At 42.9% G+C, this 14481-nt stretch overlaps 1 protein-coding gene across 1 annotated transcript; it reads left to right on the top strand.

Annotated features, from left to right (window-relative positions):
* Window positions 1–505: 505 nt before the first annotated feature.
* LOC127306286 (calcium sensing receptor, chloroplastic) lies at window positions 506–2225 on the top strand. The gene is made up of 5 exons (XM_051336905.2): window positions 506–808; window positions 920–1153; window positions 1242–1567; window positions 1656–1787; window positions 1881–2225. The coding sequence occupies exons 1-5, from the start codon at window positions 605–607 to the stop codon at window positions 2143–2145; spliced, it is 1161 nt and encodes a 386-aa protein (XP_051192865.1). The 5' UTR covers window positions 506–604; the 3' UTR covers window positions 2146–2225.
* The last annotated feature ends 12256 nt before the right edge of the window (window positions 2226–14481 follow it).

The following is a 14481-nucleotide window of genomic DNA, read 5'->3' as shown; positions in this document are numbered from 1 at the left end:
CTTTTATATAAAACTAGTCAATATTCGTACGAATTTCATTTTTCAAATGTTATTTACATTTGAATTTCAATTGAGACCGCCTTATAAGGGGTGCCGATGTGGGAGCAACATCTTTAAATAGAGGATGCTCTACCGACGCCTATCTAATGCGCACCGATGAGATTTGGTCCGGGCTCCGGACTGGAGGGGCCACCGACGGAGCAGGGCACCCCCAAATGGAGTTGAGTCGGCATGGTCCTGGTTGCCCAGGGTAGGCCCAGCTCCGCCCTTGTGGCCGATAGATGATCGTCTCCTTGCCACACAAAGACACATCCAAAAAATTAGCAGCCATAGACAGCATTGAAAAGGTTTGGTACAACTTTGTAGAATCTGTACTACCGGACCTCCTCCGATGGATTATGCGTCGAGTATCGATGAATCCAGGACATCCATTTCGATCCGGCGGCTCAGAATCCATCCAAGACGGTAGTACAGATTCTCTCGGTAGTACCAGAACTCGCCGCGCCATAGACCCATCACCACCGTACCTGTGGCTGCGCGCGCTTGTGTGGCCGAAAGAGCAGCGCGGGTGGGTAGACTACTGTAACACTCAGCCGGAGCCGCCATGGTCCCCACGTCGGTGTCGGCCACCCTGGCGCCGCCGACTCCTCCTTCTCCGGCGGCCACCAGGACCACACCGCGCCGCCCGCCAGCGAACGCTGCGCCGCTGGCCGCGGCCACCGTTGCATCCACCGTATTGCTGGCCGTGACGCCGGCCGCGCACGCCGCCGCGTTCTCCAAGGAGGACGTCGCCGGGTCGCTCACCACGGTACGCCAACAGCACAGCCAATCCGTCGCCGGTTCTTCTTCGACCTCAGGATTTGCTCTTATCCCCTGGCAGTGCGGCTGAGTAGTGCTCGATTGTTTGGTTGTTGCGCAGGTGGTGGACACGGTGGACACGGCGATCGGCATAGGCGGCAAGGTGGCCGGTCAGTCTGTGGCTGTGCTCCGGGCGCTGGGTGAGGCCGTGAAACCGGCGCTGCCGGTGCTGCAGAGCGCCGGCGAGCAAGCCGTGAAGCTCGCCTCGCCGGTGGTCTCCGACGCCACCAAGCAGGCTACCGAGGCGCTCCAGGGCGCCGGCGTCGACCCCGCTCCCCTCCTGTCCGCTTTCAAGGTACACTCGCAGCCTCTCAGACCCCCCTTGATTGAATCAGCGGCTGCTCAATTCGTTGTTGATTAGATGACCCTGCTCTGTTCAGTAGACCTTGTCAGATGCGGCGCAGCCGGCCATCGGCGCCGCGAAGCCGATCGCCTCCGGGACCGTGGAGACCATCGGGTCTCTGGGTTCCGCGGACTACGTGGTGGCCGCCGGAGCCGCCTTCCTCGCGTACCTGCTCCTGCCGCCAGCATGGTCACTGCTCTCGTTCGGCCTACGCGGCTACAAAGGCGACCTGAGCCCAGCGCAAGCTCTGGATATGGTCACGTCCCAAGATTACGTTCTCATCGACGTGCGGAGCGAGAAGGACAAGGGCAAAGACGGCGTGCCCCAGCTCCCCTCCAACGCCAAGAACAAGCTCATCTCCCTGCCGTATGACGCATCCTTCTCTTTTCTCACTCATAACCTCACATGGAAGCAGCCTCTGTTTCCTCCATTGACACCAGTCTCTCCCTCTTAGGTTGGAAGAGCTTCCGAACAAGATAAAGGGCATGGTGCGCAACGCCAAGCGAGCCGAGGCGGAGATTGCCGCCCTCAAGATCTCCTACCTCAAGAGGATTGGCAAGGGCTCAAACATCGTCGTCATGGACTCGTCAGTGCACCCACACACCATGCTCTGCATTTGCTTCTGAACATTTACAGTGACCTGCCTCACCTCTTAATATGTCTGACTTGCAAAATGCAGGTACTGTGACAACTCGAAGATTGTGGCTAAGACGCTGAACAGCGTAGGGTTCAAGAACTGCTGGGTCATGGCCGGCGGCTTCTCCGGCCGGAAAGGGTGGGCGCAGAGCCGCCTCGGCACCGACTCCTACAACCTCTCCGTCGTCGAAGTCGTGAGGCCGTCGCGGGTGATTCCGGCGGCCCCCGATCGGTTCGTGACGGCCTCGTCAACGTCCTCTCCATCCCGGACGACTCGCAAGCTTCTTCCCGGCAGTGTCGACGGCTGAGCAAAGATTTCGTACGTCGCCGTAAAATCATTCCGGTATCCAGTTCAATGTCAATGACATTACAACCCTCTTGTCCTCTGCATTCGTTGTTCTGTAACATGTACAGCTCTAGTACGGTAAAACTGCTTACAAGCATTCTCGTCAGAAGAAAACACTGCAAGGTTTAGCTGCCAGAGAGAATTCCAGTTGCGAGAAAAAATATCCCTGGATGGGGCCGGATATTTGGCCGGATTTTCCCAAAATCAGGACTTTTTGGGGGGGCCGGATTATCCGCCCCAAACTTGGGCCGGAATATCCGCCCCCCAAAAACTGGCAGAAACATCAAACTGAAACGGGCATAACTTTAGCATCCGGACTCCGATTTTGATGATCTTGGGCTTGTTTTAAAGTTAGGAACAAGATATACAAGATCATTCAGGGAACCATCATAATCCAACAATGTAGGATAGAAAAAAATGATGAAAGGTTTGACCTATTTAAAAAGACATACCGGTGAAAACCTCCAACCTTGAAAATGCAACAAGTTGCCCGTGCAAAAACCATTCTTGATGAACTAGAGCTTGTCATGAGAATAAGCACAAGCTTTAAAACATCACATGGATAAGATTCAAATAACAACCAAGAAAGATGATGAAAGGATGCAAAGGTTTGAGCTCTCCGAAGGATACGATCGAGTTACTCACTCGAGAGCCCTCTTGATAGTACGGCAACTAAACTATAAACCGGTCTCCAACTACACTATGAGACCGGTGAGAAAGAAACCCTATCAAGAGCAAACCTTACACTTGCGCATTCCACTTGAGCTCGATGATGACGATCTTGACCTCAACAAGATGGAACACCTTTTTTGATTGTGCTTGCTTGACGAAGTCTTGTGGATTGCTCCCCCATAATCCACCATGGGAGAGCTTCTTCTTTGGCGCATCTTCACATATCCATGATCACCATATGGATGGCAAGAGTCAAGCAAAGGATCTCTTCGATATGGCTCATCCTGAACTTGCACTTCATTTCTTCATGGCAAGCTTCAAGCATATGATCTCTTCGAGTTGGCTCATCTTGAACTTGCACTTCATTTCTTCATGGCAAGCTTCAAGCATATGATCTCTTCGAGTTGGCTCATCTTGAACTTGCACTTCATTTCTTCATCATGTAGATGTCTTGAAGTAACTTGAGGGCTCACTTCATCTTCATCTTCAAGACATACTTGACACGTGATATCCTTCATCAATTTCTTCTTATTGCAACCTTGAAGCCAACATATGGTTCAAACATTGCCTATGGACAACACCTACAAATATAACTCAATGCAAACATTAGTCCATAGGGATTGTCATTAATTACCAAAACCACACATGGGGGCTCCATGCACTTTCAATCTCCCCTATTTTGGTAATTGATGACAATCTCTTTGAGAGGGTTTATATAAGGAATTTAAGTAACAAACAAGTTGAATATATAGAGCAAACTCCCCCATAATATATGCATGTGTGAATGATCTTTACTTTCATTGCATATATTGGCATTCAAAGCCTAGTGGAGTTTCCTCTAAATATTCAACTATGCAAAGCAACAAGATGCAATGCAATAAAGGAACATGCTTAAGCACAAAGCAAAGACATAACCAAATTCCCTTAAACCCTCCAAACTTCTCCCCCATTGGCACCAATTGCCGAAATGGGTGAAAAATTTAGAAGGCCAAAATAGTGAGAGTTCCTCCATAGCGTGTGCATTTCTCATAATTTGAGTGGAATCAAATGCACGTATCCAATGACGAATATTCGGAAGGAATCACACTATAGATGGGATCAAAGATTGCAAAAAAAAAAACAAAGTCAAGAAGCTTCAACAAATGAAGCAAGCAACCAAATGAACCACAAAGAAGATACCAATAGAAAGATAGATATTATGATAAGATCACGAAGATTGCTCTATCTAATATGAGGAAGCTCCCCAAGGTTTGTGCACAAAACTAGACAATTTGCATTAGAGTGTAAAGTGCACAAACATGGAATCATCACTCCCATAATATCATTCAAAACAAAAGATACCAAGTGAATCAAACTCTAATGATCACCACAAAATAGTGCCTTAAATAAAATGAGGAAGCTCCCCAAGGTACATGCATAAATTAAAATGTTGCATTTGAATACAATATGCATAACATGGAATCCTTACTCCCTCATTACCATTTAAAGCACAAACAATTGCAATAGATCATAGATAGAAAATCAAGCTTAACACTTGCAACAAACAAATGGTTGAGCAACAAGTAAGAGGCACCATAATAAAAGGCTCAACCAAGAGGATATGTGAAAGGCATGATAAAGCATATTATAAGACTATTACAAGGATGAGGAAAAAGCATCATCATAGTCTTCAATTAATTATATTGCTTAGCATGACCAATCAACACACAACAAATAAATAAGATACCGAAAGGAGATGTATCATCTCTTATGTGTATAAGTTTCTCTAAGTGAGCAATATCACAAAGATATTTATCCACAAAGAAACATGCACACACAAAATAGATACACAAGAAATATAGCATGATATCCAAGACAAAGTCATGCAATATACCAATAAGAATTTTTGCTTAATAGCATGGCCAAAGGCTCAATTTTATCTTATGGTACATTCATGAACTTCAACCATAAACACATAAAATACATCACAAATATCCACAAGGGATAGAAGATAGTTGGGATGCTTTGAGAAAGGCAACAAGTATCACAAACGAGGATACTAAAAGAAATAATTCAATTTGCACTTTCATCGATATTGCACATGTGAGAGGCTTGAGGAATTGATATGCAATAAAATTGCTAGATAGGCATAGATGGGATGGGTGAATCATGAGCATGATTTTATATACTTCCCAACATATGTACTCATCTCAAATTACTCACATTCGCAATAAAGAGGTTTCGTTAAGACTTTAGCAAGAAGCACAGCATTTGCAAATCAAGAGATTCATGCCAAGATGCAACCACATGGTTGGATGCTAGAAAAATATGCATGAGAAGATACTTGTTACCGAGATAGCATTGGTGAGGATGTAGTAGATATGTGTTCGTTGACCATCCTAGCTTGCCTCAAGTTATCATTGAGTCACCACTTCTCCCCAAGAGTGAGACAAGCATCCAATGCATATCCATTGTACCTAACACAAAGGTAAGTACAAAAAGGTCCCCAAACTAATTGGGTCCAAAGTAGTTAGACACACTACAACATATAGGACAAACTCCACAATACTATGTGCATATAGATATGAAATTGAATTTCATGCACATCTTAGCCAAATTAGGATTTGATGGAGTTTACCCTATATATTGGATCAAAGAAAGTAACACATGCCATAAGATAGACATATATTGAAGATGCATGCACAATACTTTCAAGAACCAAAGAAAGATATAATTTGGACAAGACACCAAATAAATCAAGAGACAATGGTTGTCCAAATTATATCAAAGAATCAAATCAACACAAGATTGACTCCAAAGAATTATCTCATTATAAGAAGCTAATTAAACCTAAACACAAAGGAATGAGATAACAAACTCCCAAGAGAGCAAGGTTCCAACAAACAAACCAAACCCTCAACACTTTGTATGATGGCACAAAGTACCAAAAAGAAAGTTTATGTCTCCCAAAACCAAATTTTTGATAATGATCAAGAGATGTTAAGCATTCTAACAAATATAGGAAAGCTCCCCCAAGATTAGTGCATTATCTAGGATTTTGCATATGAATACTAAATGCACAAAACTAGGATCATCATGCTACCTATATCTACTAAAATGCTAAGAAAGTTTGAACAGATAAATTAGATCCATAAGATGCAAGGAAGACACAAGGGAGTCAAAGCACAACACATTCATGGCAATAAATAAGACAATTTAAACACAAGAGCCAATGTAAATATGATCAATAAATTTCTACCTCATAATAGATTGTCAATTGTCCTAGGACAAGAGGTATTAGGAAATATTTCCCGGTGGTAGTTTGTAAGTATATGTAAGATCATATTTACACCAAATAAAGCATATGGTAAAAGATAAGAGTTAACCATCATGCAAAGAGAGTTTCTTGATAGCTTCAATTATTCATACCAACATGCAAAGCAATTAATAGTATTCATACCAACATGCAAAGCAATTAATAGTATTCATACCAACATGCAAAGCAATTAATAGTATTCATACCAACATGCAAAGCAATTAATAGCATTCATACCAACATGCAAAGCAATTAATAGTATGACTTGAAGCACATGGTTTTCCAAAAATGTATTGAGGGACACATTGTGAAAAACCATGCCAAGAAAAACTTTCACAAATAAGATCCACAAAGATATTAGCAATGAAGCCATTTAAGCAAATTGGAACTTGTTTGAGCCAACTTGCCACATATGAGAGAGATAATTTATAATATCAATTCTATGTGACACAACCTCAAATGTTCACATTTTCTAGGCTTGTAATATACACAAAGCTTATTACTCCCCCACAATGTGATAAGGAATTTAATTTCACAAGAGGCAAATAAGATCCAACTAGAGATATTAATGGACATTAGAATTTGAATTTCTCATGAAGATGACATACCACATAGAGACTAGATAATCTTGCAATATCAATTCTAAGTGATATTCCTCATGTACACACATTGTTAGGATCATGAAATTCCCAAAAGAATATCACTCCCCCAAAATGGGATAGTCCATTAATCTCTCATAAGAGCCATATAAGATACAACAAGATGCAAAGTGGCTCCAACAAAAACACAAATACATGGTGTGCAACTCAACATGCATAGACTTGATTTCTCAAGAAAAGCAAGTAGGAAGCACAACATATACAAACACATGTTAGGAACAAAACTAACACATGCTAAGGGGCGAGTAACTTTCAATATAAATGAGTTGAGCACAAGTTACCGCAAGGAGGAACATTGGATATATGATAGAAGCAAGATAATCAAAAGACTTGGCTTGAGATAATATAAATGATGAAGATCCCTTAATTCTTCATGATGTAGCCAAGTCTCCAATGCCCTCCAACAATCACCTATTGATCAAGTTTTGGATTGTTGGTACCCAACTAAGTTGGGTCCTAAGAGGTTAGTCACAATAGGCTTGGCAACCCAAATGGTTCTTTTCTTGACACCACTTTGAGCACCAACATATTTGGCAAACACATTGCCACCCTCATCCTTACGAAGAGAATAAACATCATCAATGGTGATAGAGTTGGATGAGGTACCAATAGTGCAAAAGGAGGAGGTGTGGCCCTTCTCACGGCATATGTAGCAAGTTCTTTTCTTCTCCTTCTTCTCACTAGATTTCTCCACAATGGGAGCATTAGCTTGTTTCTTCTTGGGAAGTGGCATTTATTCAACTTGAGGTTGAATATGAGTTTGAACTTGAGGCTGCTTTCCTTTTTGCTTCTTCTTCAAAGGGCAAGATCTAACATGGTGCCCTTCAATTTTGCACTTGAACCAAACAATCTTGGCCGGGTCTTTGACTTGTACTTGGCCCTTCTTGTTGTTGTTGTTGTTGTTCTTGGACTTGTTCTTGTTGTTGGATTTGAATCCAAGTCCACTCTTGTCATTGGGGGATTGTTGCACACTTAACATCGTGTCAAGTTTGCATTTCCCTTCATGACTCTTTACCAAGTCATTCTTCAAAGAAGTGACTTGGGCCTTGAGCTCTTTGATTTCCTCTACATGGTTAGTAATAACACAAGTACTAGAGGAAGTAGAACCTTCATTGTTAGAGCAACAAGGCAAGGAAAATAATTCATCACAAGATTTAGCAATACTATGAGTGGATGAATTACTAGGCCGGACTAGCACATGACAATATAGAATTTTGAGTAGTAGTGCTAGTATCCTCATGAGGCTCACAAGGTGTTGCCTTTGATATGATAGCCTCATGAGCTAACTTTAGCCTATCATGAGAGGCTAGAAGATCCTCATGGGAGCTAGAAAGCTTTCCATGATTTTCTTCCAATTTCCCATAATTGCTAGTTAGCAATTCAAGTTGATCCCTTAGCTAAACATTCTCCTTCAAGATAGATGCTTCACAAGAAGTAGAGTTAGTAGCACAAGCATCATCACAAGACATATTAAGAAGAGATGGTAACATAGCATGCTCTTTTAAATAGGAAGCTTGAAGTTGCTCATGAGACTTGGTGAGGATAGAGTGTTCGCTCTCCAAGACCTTGTGGAACTTGTCTAGATCATCTAGATCCTTAACAAGTTTATCATGACCAACACCAACTTTGGAATTTTCCTTTTTAAGCATTTTTACTTGAGCTTTAGCATGGTCTCTTTCCTTAGTGAGTTTAGAAACTATTTCATTTTGAGACACTTCAAGGGTTTCAAGTTGCTCTTCAAGAGAGGCTACGGTCTCTTGTTCTTCTTCAAGTTCATTCTTTAGGGATGCTACATCATTGGCATAATCTCGTTCAAGAGCACCCATCTTATCAATGGTGTTCTCATGCATCCAAATAAGTTTTTGGCTTTCAATAGCGGTAGTAAAGATTTCAAAGAAGTGAGAGCTAGCAATTTTATATTTGCAAAGAACCTTGAATACAATCTTACCCTTATCGTGTAGAGAGACAACCCAATCCTCTTCTTCATATTCATCCTCATCCTTATCACCACGAGAAATATTAGGTTCCATGGTAGGAGGTACCGTGGAACCCTTGGCCATAAGGCAAATATGAGAACGGTGAGATAAAGATGAGGAGTTACTTGAGGCTCCTTTCAAGATCTTGTCTTGACCAATAGAATCTTTGGTTTCCTCTACATTGTTAGCCACACAACAACTAGAGGTAATAGAAGCATTTTTATCATGGCCACAAGACAAATCAAGCATATCATCATGAGATTTATTCAAGCAACTTACACATGATATGGAAGGACTATTAACACAAGCATGTAAATCATTTTTAGTGCTAGATGTGTTTAAGTCCAAAGATGAAACATTGCAATGAGATAGAGATGAAGAATCATCAATAGTAAGCTCAATATCAACATTGCAATTTTCATCACCACTCACCATATCATTACCTTGTGTCTTACCACACTTTGGTGAAGTGGATGAAGATGAGAACTCATCACGGCCGAAAGTGGAAGCAATACAATCATCCTCAATAATATTGGACACATCATATTTGTCTTGAAGCTTTGTCCATAATTCATGAGCGCTCCCAAAAGGCATGATTGATGAAGTAACTACATTGCTCACAACAATGGAAAACACATGAGAAGAAAGAGCATCGAGGCAAGAGTTTTTCTCCTCCTCGAGAGATAACTTTTGGGGATCCTTAGGAGAAGAAAAATCCAGGTCAAGAAATCGTTCCATGTTCGGGGAAATACCCCGCAAAATATTAAGCACATAAATTTTCCATAGATCATAATTAGTGCCATCAAATATAAACAAGTTATTGTGCGCTAATCCCCTAACCGACATCTTTACTCTCAAGGCGGTGAAGCCTAAGAATGAGAGACCTTGCTCTGATACCAATTGAAAGGACACGGATGTCGCCTAGAGGGGGGGGGGTGAATAGGCGATTTAAAACTTTTACGAGATGGGCTTAACAAATGCGGAATAAAACTAGCGTTTACTTTGTCAATCCCAAAGCCTATATACTATGGTTCACCTATGTGCACCAACAACTTATTCTAAGCAATGGTTCACCTATGTGCACCAACAACTTATGCTAAGCAAGACAAGCAACTTATGTGATAGCAAGATATATATATATAACTTCAAGCACGATGGCTATCACAAGGTAAAGTGCATAAGTAAAGAGCTCGGGTATAGAGATAACCGAGGCACGCGGGAGACGATGATTTATCCCGAAGTTCACACTCTTGCGAGTGCTAATCTCCGGTGGAGAGGTGCGGTGGCTTAGTGCTCCCGAACGCCACAAGAGGCTCACCTTGAGGTATGGTTGCTCGATGCACACCAACGCCACAAAGGCCTCACCCCAAGATGCGGTACTCACACCACACACCGAGCGCCACGAAGGCGCCTCACCTAAATCTCCGGTGACCCTCGCCACAAAGGCCTAGGTCACGGTTCCACTAAGGGATTTCCTTCGAGGCGGAAACCGGGCCTTACACAAAGGTTGGGGCACACATCCACAACTTAATTGGAGGCTCCCAACAAATCACCACAAAGATCTAGAATCCGTCTAGGGTTCCAAGAACCCAAGAGTAACAACCTTCTTGCTTTCTACGCACGCTTCTATTCCTGTAGACAGTGTTGGGCCTCCAAGAGCAGAGGTTTGTAGAACAGCAACACGTTTCCCTTAAGTGAATCACCCAAGGTTTATCGAACTCAGGGAGGTAGAGGTCAGAGATATTCCTCTCAAGCAACGCCCTACAATTAAGATACAAGAAGTCTCTTGTGTCCCCAACACACCTAATACACTTGTCAGATGTATAGGTGCACTAGTTCGGCGAAGAGATAGTAAGATGCAAGTGATATGGATGAATATGAGTGGTAATAGCAATCTGAAATAACTATGGCAGCAAGTAAACATGTAGCAGAACTTGTTGGAAACGGTGTTTCGATGCTTAGAAACAAGGCCTAGGGATCATACTTTCACTAGTGGACACTCTCAACAATAATCACATAAATAAATAAGTTCTCTTCCTTTGTACTACTTTCAAAGACTCTATTGTTGGATAACAAACACCATTCATTGTGTAGGGCTACGAGAGCACCCTCAAGCCGGAGTAAACAAGCTCCACAACGTCATAAAGGAATCACACACGATGCAAACACTGTCACTGTCACACCATGGAGAGTGAATCCGGAGTTCATATTAAAGTAACTCTAGAGTGCATAGTAATAGTTAACTTTATAATCTACAAGAGATTACAATCATAACCTACGCCAAGTACTACATGATGCACACACTGTCAACATTACATCATGAAGGAGGAATAGACTACTTTAATAACATCACTAGAGTAGCACATAGATTAATAGTGATACAAAGCTCATGATCACATAAAGATCACATGAGAGAGAGAGATGATACACATAGCTACCGGTACAGCCCTTAGCCTTGAGGGATAACTACTTCCTCCTCATCACAGGAGACAGCAACGACGATGAAGATGGCGGTGGTGTCGATGGAGGCGCCTTCCGGGGGCACTTGCCCGTCCCGGCGGCGTGCCGGAACAAAGACTTCTGTCCCCCGAACTTGGCTTCGCGATGGCGGCGGCTGCGTAACTTTTCTCGTCCCGTGGCTTCTCTTTCTAGGGTTTTCGAGGCGGAGAGAATATATAGGCGGAAGGGCAGCCTCGGAGGAGCCAGGGGTGGCCCCCCCATAGGCTGGCGCCCCCCCCTTTGGCCGCGCCGCCATGTGGGGTGGGGCCCCTAGGGCTCCCCTCTGGTCCATCTCTGGCTCTCTAGAAGCTTCCGCGAAATATAAGATCGTGGACATTAATTTCGTCCAATTCCGAGAATATTTCCTTTGTAGGATTTCTGAAACCAAAAATAGCAGAAAACAGGAACTGGCACTTCGGCATCTTGTTAATAGGTTAGTTCCGGAAAATGCATCAAAACGATATAAAGTATGAATAAAACATGTATGTATTATCATAAAACTAACATGGAACATAAGAAATTATAGATACGTTGGAGACGTATCACACCACCACCAATCACCGTGGAGAACTCAAACCGATGCACCAAATGCAATGGCAAGAACACCACAAAGATGCTCAGGTCCTTCTCTCTCAAATTCCAACAAAGCTACAAAAGCTATTGGGGGAATAAGAGAGGAAGAATAAATAAGAGGAGGAACACCAAATTTCTCCAAGATCTAGATCTAGTGGATTCCCCTCACAAAGAGAGGGATTTGATTGGTAGGAATGTAGATCTAGATCTCCTCTTCCTTTTCCCTCAAAAATATTCAAGAAGCATAGGAGGAGTAGAGGGAAAGGGAAGCTCTCAAGGTCAACAATGGTGGAGAGCACAAAGGGGAAGAGGTAGCAGCCCAAGGAGGAAGAAGGGGGCTTAAATACCCCCTCCCATCGAAATATGACCGTTTGGGTATGCTCAGGCCGGATTATCCGGGCCGGATATTTTGCAAATATCCAGCCCCCGAAAAACGGCAAAGGACCAGAAAAAACATGCCCCTGGATGGGGCCGGATATTTGGCCGGATTTTCACAAAATCCGGACTTTTTGGGGGGCCGGATTATCCGCCCCAAACTTGGGCCGGAATATGCGCCCCCCAAAAACTGGCAGAAACATCAAACTGAAACGGGCATAACTTTAGCATCCGGACTCCGATTTTGATGATCTTGGGCTTGTTTTAAAGCTAGGAACAAGATCTACAAGATCATGCAGGGAACCATCATAATCCAACAATGTAGGATAGAAACAAATGATGAAAGGTTTGACCTATCTAAAAAAGACATACCGGTGAAAACCTCCAACCTTGAAAATGCAACAAGTTGCCCGTGCAAAAACCATTCTTGATGAACTAGAGCTTTTCATGAGAATAAGCACAAGCTCTAAAATATCACATGGATAAGATCCAAATAACAACCAAGAAAGATGATGAAAGGATGCAAAGGTTTGAGCTCTCCGAAGGATACGATCGAGTTACTCACTCGAGAGCCCTCTTGATAGTACGGCAACTAAACTATAAACCGGTCTCCAACTACACTATGATACCGGTGAGAAAGAAACCCTATCAAGAGCAAACCTTATACTTGCGCATTCCACTTGAGCTCGATGATGACGATCTTGACCTCAACAAGATGGAACACCTTTCTTGATTGTGATTGCTTGACGAAGTCTTGTGGATTGCTCCCCCATAATCCACCATGGGAGAGCTTCTTCTTTGGCGCATCTTCACATATCCATGATCACCATATGGATGGCAAGAGTCAAGCAAAGGATCTCTTCGATATGGCTCATCTTGAACTTGCACTTCATTTCTTCATGGCAAGCTTCAAGCATATGATCTCTTCGAGTTGGCTCATCTTGAACTTGCACTTCATTTCTTTATGGCAAGCTTCAAGCATATGATCTCTTCGAGTTGGCTCATCTTGAACTTGCACTACATTTCTTCATCATGTAGATGTCTTGAAGTAACTTGAGAGCTCACTTCACCTTCATCTTCAAGACATACTTGACACTTGATATCCTTCATCAATTTCTTCTTATTGCAACCTTGAAGCCAACATATGGTTCAAACATTGCCTATGGACAACACCTACAAATATAACTCAATGCAAACATTAGTCCATAGGGATTGTCATTAATTACCAAAACCACACATGGGAGCTCCATGCACTTTCACATATGCAACCAAGATACCATGAAGAGTAAAATGCACAACAAATATGTTGAAAATCGTCGTATTTCAAGTATTAAGCGGATGTAAGTGAGACGTATTTTGTGAGAACTAAAAGGGTAATTGTGGTCGTGGTGGTGAACCATCGGTGGCCGGAAAGCTCACGTGGATCTAGCATATGGATCCCACATAGATCTTTCGACGGATCGGGTTCTCCTATATCCGAGCACACTAGCTAAGAACGTGGATCCCCAGATGGATGTTCCCACTTCCTGCCTTCCTAGTCGCATGGTATAGTGGTCCTATTCCCTCAAGATCTCGGTTGGCCAAAATAAGAAACAACATTGATGAGGCATCGACCTAACATGGTGTGGTCAACATTACTTCCAATGTTTTCTTCTTTAGTGCAAATATGCAAAGTACTATCTTCATGTAAGGAGCCAACTAGCCTGAGCAAAAGCACAAGCCACTAGAGAGGGTGGATTGTGGCAATGGAACATTCGGAAACAAATATGCACAATATTTGGGTGAAGACCCCGAGATCAACATCAACATCCTATCATTGTCAAGTCATCGTAAACATCCCAAGGTCTCAAGTCCTTGCTAGATCAGGTAGCAGCGATGTATGTGTGTGGTGATCCTTGAAGGTGTTTGTTTAAGTCTCCACCTTGAGATGAAAATTCGAAGTTTTATGTTTTTCCATATTTTGTAGATGAGATGAAAAATCCTTGACTTTATTTTTGGCATTCACATTGCTAAAAAAACAAAGAATTTTGCCATGCCATATTCCGGATCCAGAAAATTCAGAGACCCAATACAAAAATTTCTATAGCATTGAATAGTACACGTACTGCTAAGGTAAAATAAATCTTGCTTGACTTAATACAGTGAGAATTGCCGAAAAAAAAGGTAAATGATGGGCTGGAGAGCCACTTCCGAAATTTATCTGGCCCAGGCCCAGTTAAAACCCTACTTTAGAGCAGCCGCGGGTAGTC

Source organism: Lolium perenne, chromosome 6 (genome assembly GCF_019359855.2).
Source record: "Lolium perenne isolate Kyuss_39 chromosome 6, Kyuss_2.0, whole genome shotgun sequence".
Classification (NCBI taxonomy): Eukaryota; Viridiplantae; Streptophyta; class Magnoliopsida; order Poales; family Poaceae; genus Lolium; species Lolium perenne.
Note: the sequence above shows the minus strand (reverse complement) of the source record. Positions and strands in the feature narration are given on the sequence as shown.